The sequence below is a fragment of the Phytophthora infestans genome, genomic scaffold, assembly GCF_000142945.1.
Source record: "Phytophthora infestans T30-4 supercont1.98 genomic scaffold, whole genome shotgun sequence".
Classification (NCBI taxonomy): Eukaryota; Oomycota; class Peronosporomycetes; order Peronosporales; family Peronosporaceae; genus Phytophthora; species Phytophthora infestans.
This window is the reverse complement of record NW_003303661.1, coordinates 260,060-261,520: the sequence shown is the minus strand read 5'-3', so window position 1 is coordinate 261,520 and position 1,461 is coordinate 260,060. Positions and strand designations below refer to the sequence as shown.

The following is a 1,461-nucleotide window of genomic DNA, read 5'->3' as shown; positions in this document are numbered from 1 at the left end:
GGAAGGGTATTTTGCAACAGTCTTTGCTTATGGCCAAACTGGGTCAGGCAAAACTTTCAGTATGTCGGGCCTCGACGAGCTTTCAGTAGGTGCAGCATTACGAAATGATCGAAAAGACTCCAACGCAATGGATCTATCGGATGGGCTGATCCCGCGAGCACTTAAACACCTCTTCTCTCTTTTGGAGCAAGCATCAATCGACGTGAAGACTGTCGTTCGTGCGTCGTACTGTGAAATTTACAATGAACAAGTGTTCGACCTACTCAACCCGGGATCAGGGGGACTGAACGTGCGATGGAACGCACGCGTCGGCTTCTACGTCCAGGACCTTCTTGTCGTGCGCTGTGACTCGCTTTCTGATGTGCTAGCTGTTGTCGCCGAGGGTCATCGAAATCGTCGCGTGGCATCACATAAGACAAACGCCGATTCAAGCCGCAGTCATTCGCTGCTAACTGTCCATGTGGATCGAACTGAGACGCGCGACTCGGACAGCGGGAAAAGTAATGGCATCACCCGGTACGGGAAAATAAGTTTTGTGGATCTTGCTGGTAGTGAACGACTAAAGGAGACAAAGTCCAGTAATGCCGAAGAAACTAGCAATATCAACCGCAGTCTTCTCACCTTGGGAAAGGTTATCTCAGCATTGGCAATATCATCAACAGGAGGAAATGCCGGTGCAGCGAGCGTTGGTAGTTTTATCCCATACCGCGACAGCAAGCTAACTAAACTATTGATGGATTCACTTGGTGGTCAGAGCTTGACCCTTATGATTGCATGTGTATCTCCGTCGGCGGTAGCACTGGAGGACACACTTAGCACGCTGAACTATGCTACCAGAGCCAAGAATATTCGCAACAAGCCGGTGGTTCAAGTGGACCCCATTGAGTTGGAACTAAACAATCTGCGGCATGAAAACCATGTACTTCGAACTGAGAATCATGCACTTCGCCTTCGGCTACAACTTGCTGGCCCGATGTCGAATCAATCTGCTAATCAGTTCTTACGACAGCCTAGTCTAGCGTCCGTTGTGTCCACCTCACGCTTGCTTCCAGTGATCAGCTCATCGCCTTCTTCTCGCGGTGCAACGAAACAATCACTACCCCCTGAGTCACCTTTGCGGCGCAATCAGCTCCAGGTCCTTCAGGACGACCATGATAAGCTGACACAACGGGCTCTCGTAGCAGAACAACGTCTTCAGAAAATTGAAGCTGAGAACAGGTCTTTCCGACAGCGTCAAAACGGAATGAGCGGTCCAAATAACGAGATGAGGTATTTGCGAGAACAGGTGCAGCAGCTACAGCAACGCGAGCAGGAGCTGATGCAGGCTTTGGTACGTGTGCACTTCATCACGTTTCGCCCCTCTTTCGTTTTTAAGCAAACTTGTCATATTAAACGCGCAGTCTCGACGAAGTCGAGGGCGGCGCGATGAGCATTAGTCAAATCTGCTGGAATTACATGTAT

The 1,461-nt window shown here is 50.0% G+C and overlaps 1 protein-coding gene across 1 annotated transcript; it reads left to right on the top strand.

Moving 5' to 3' along the window:
* Positions 1-61: 61 nt before the first annotated feature.
* On the top strand, positions 62-1,429 carry PITG_19554 (kinesin-like protein; the record flags this gene model as incomplete). Its single annotated transcript, XM_002996906.1, has 3 exons — positions 62-1,027; positions 1,109-1,334; positions 1,401-1,429. The coding sequence occupies 3 exons, from the start codon at positions 62-64 to the stop codon at positions 1,427-1,429; spliced, it is 1,221 nt and encodes a 406-aa protein (XP_002996952.1).
* Between the last annotated feature and the right edge of the window lie 32 nt (positions 1,430-1,461).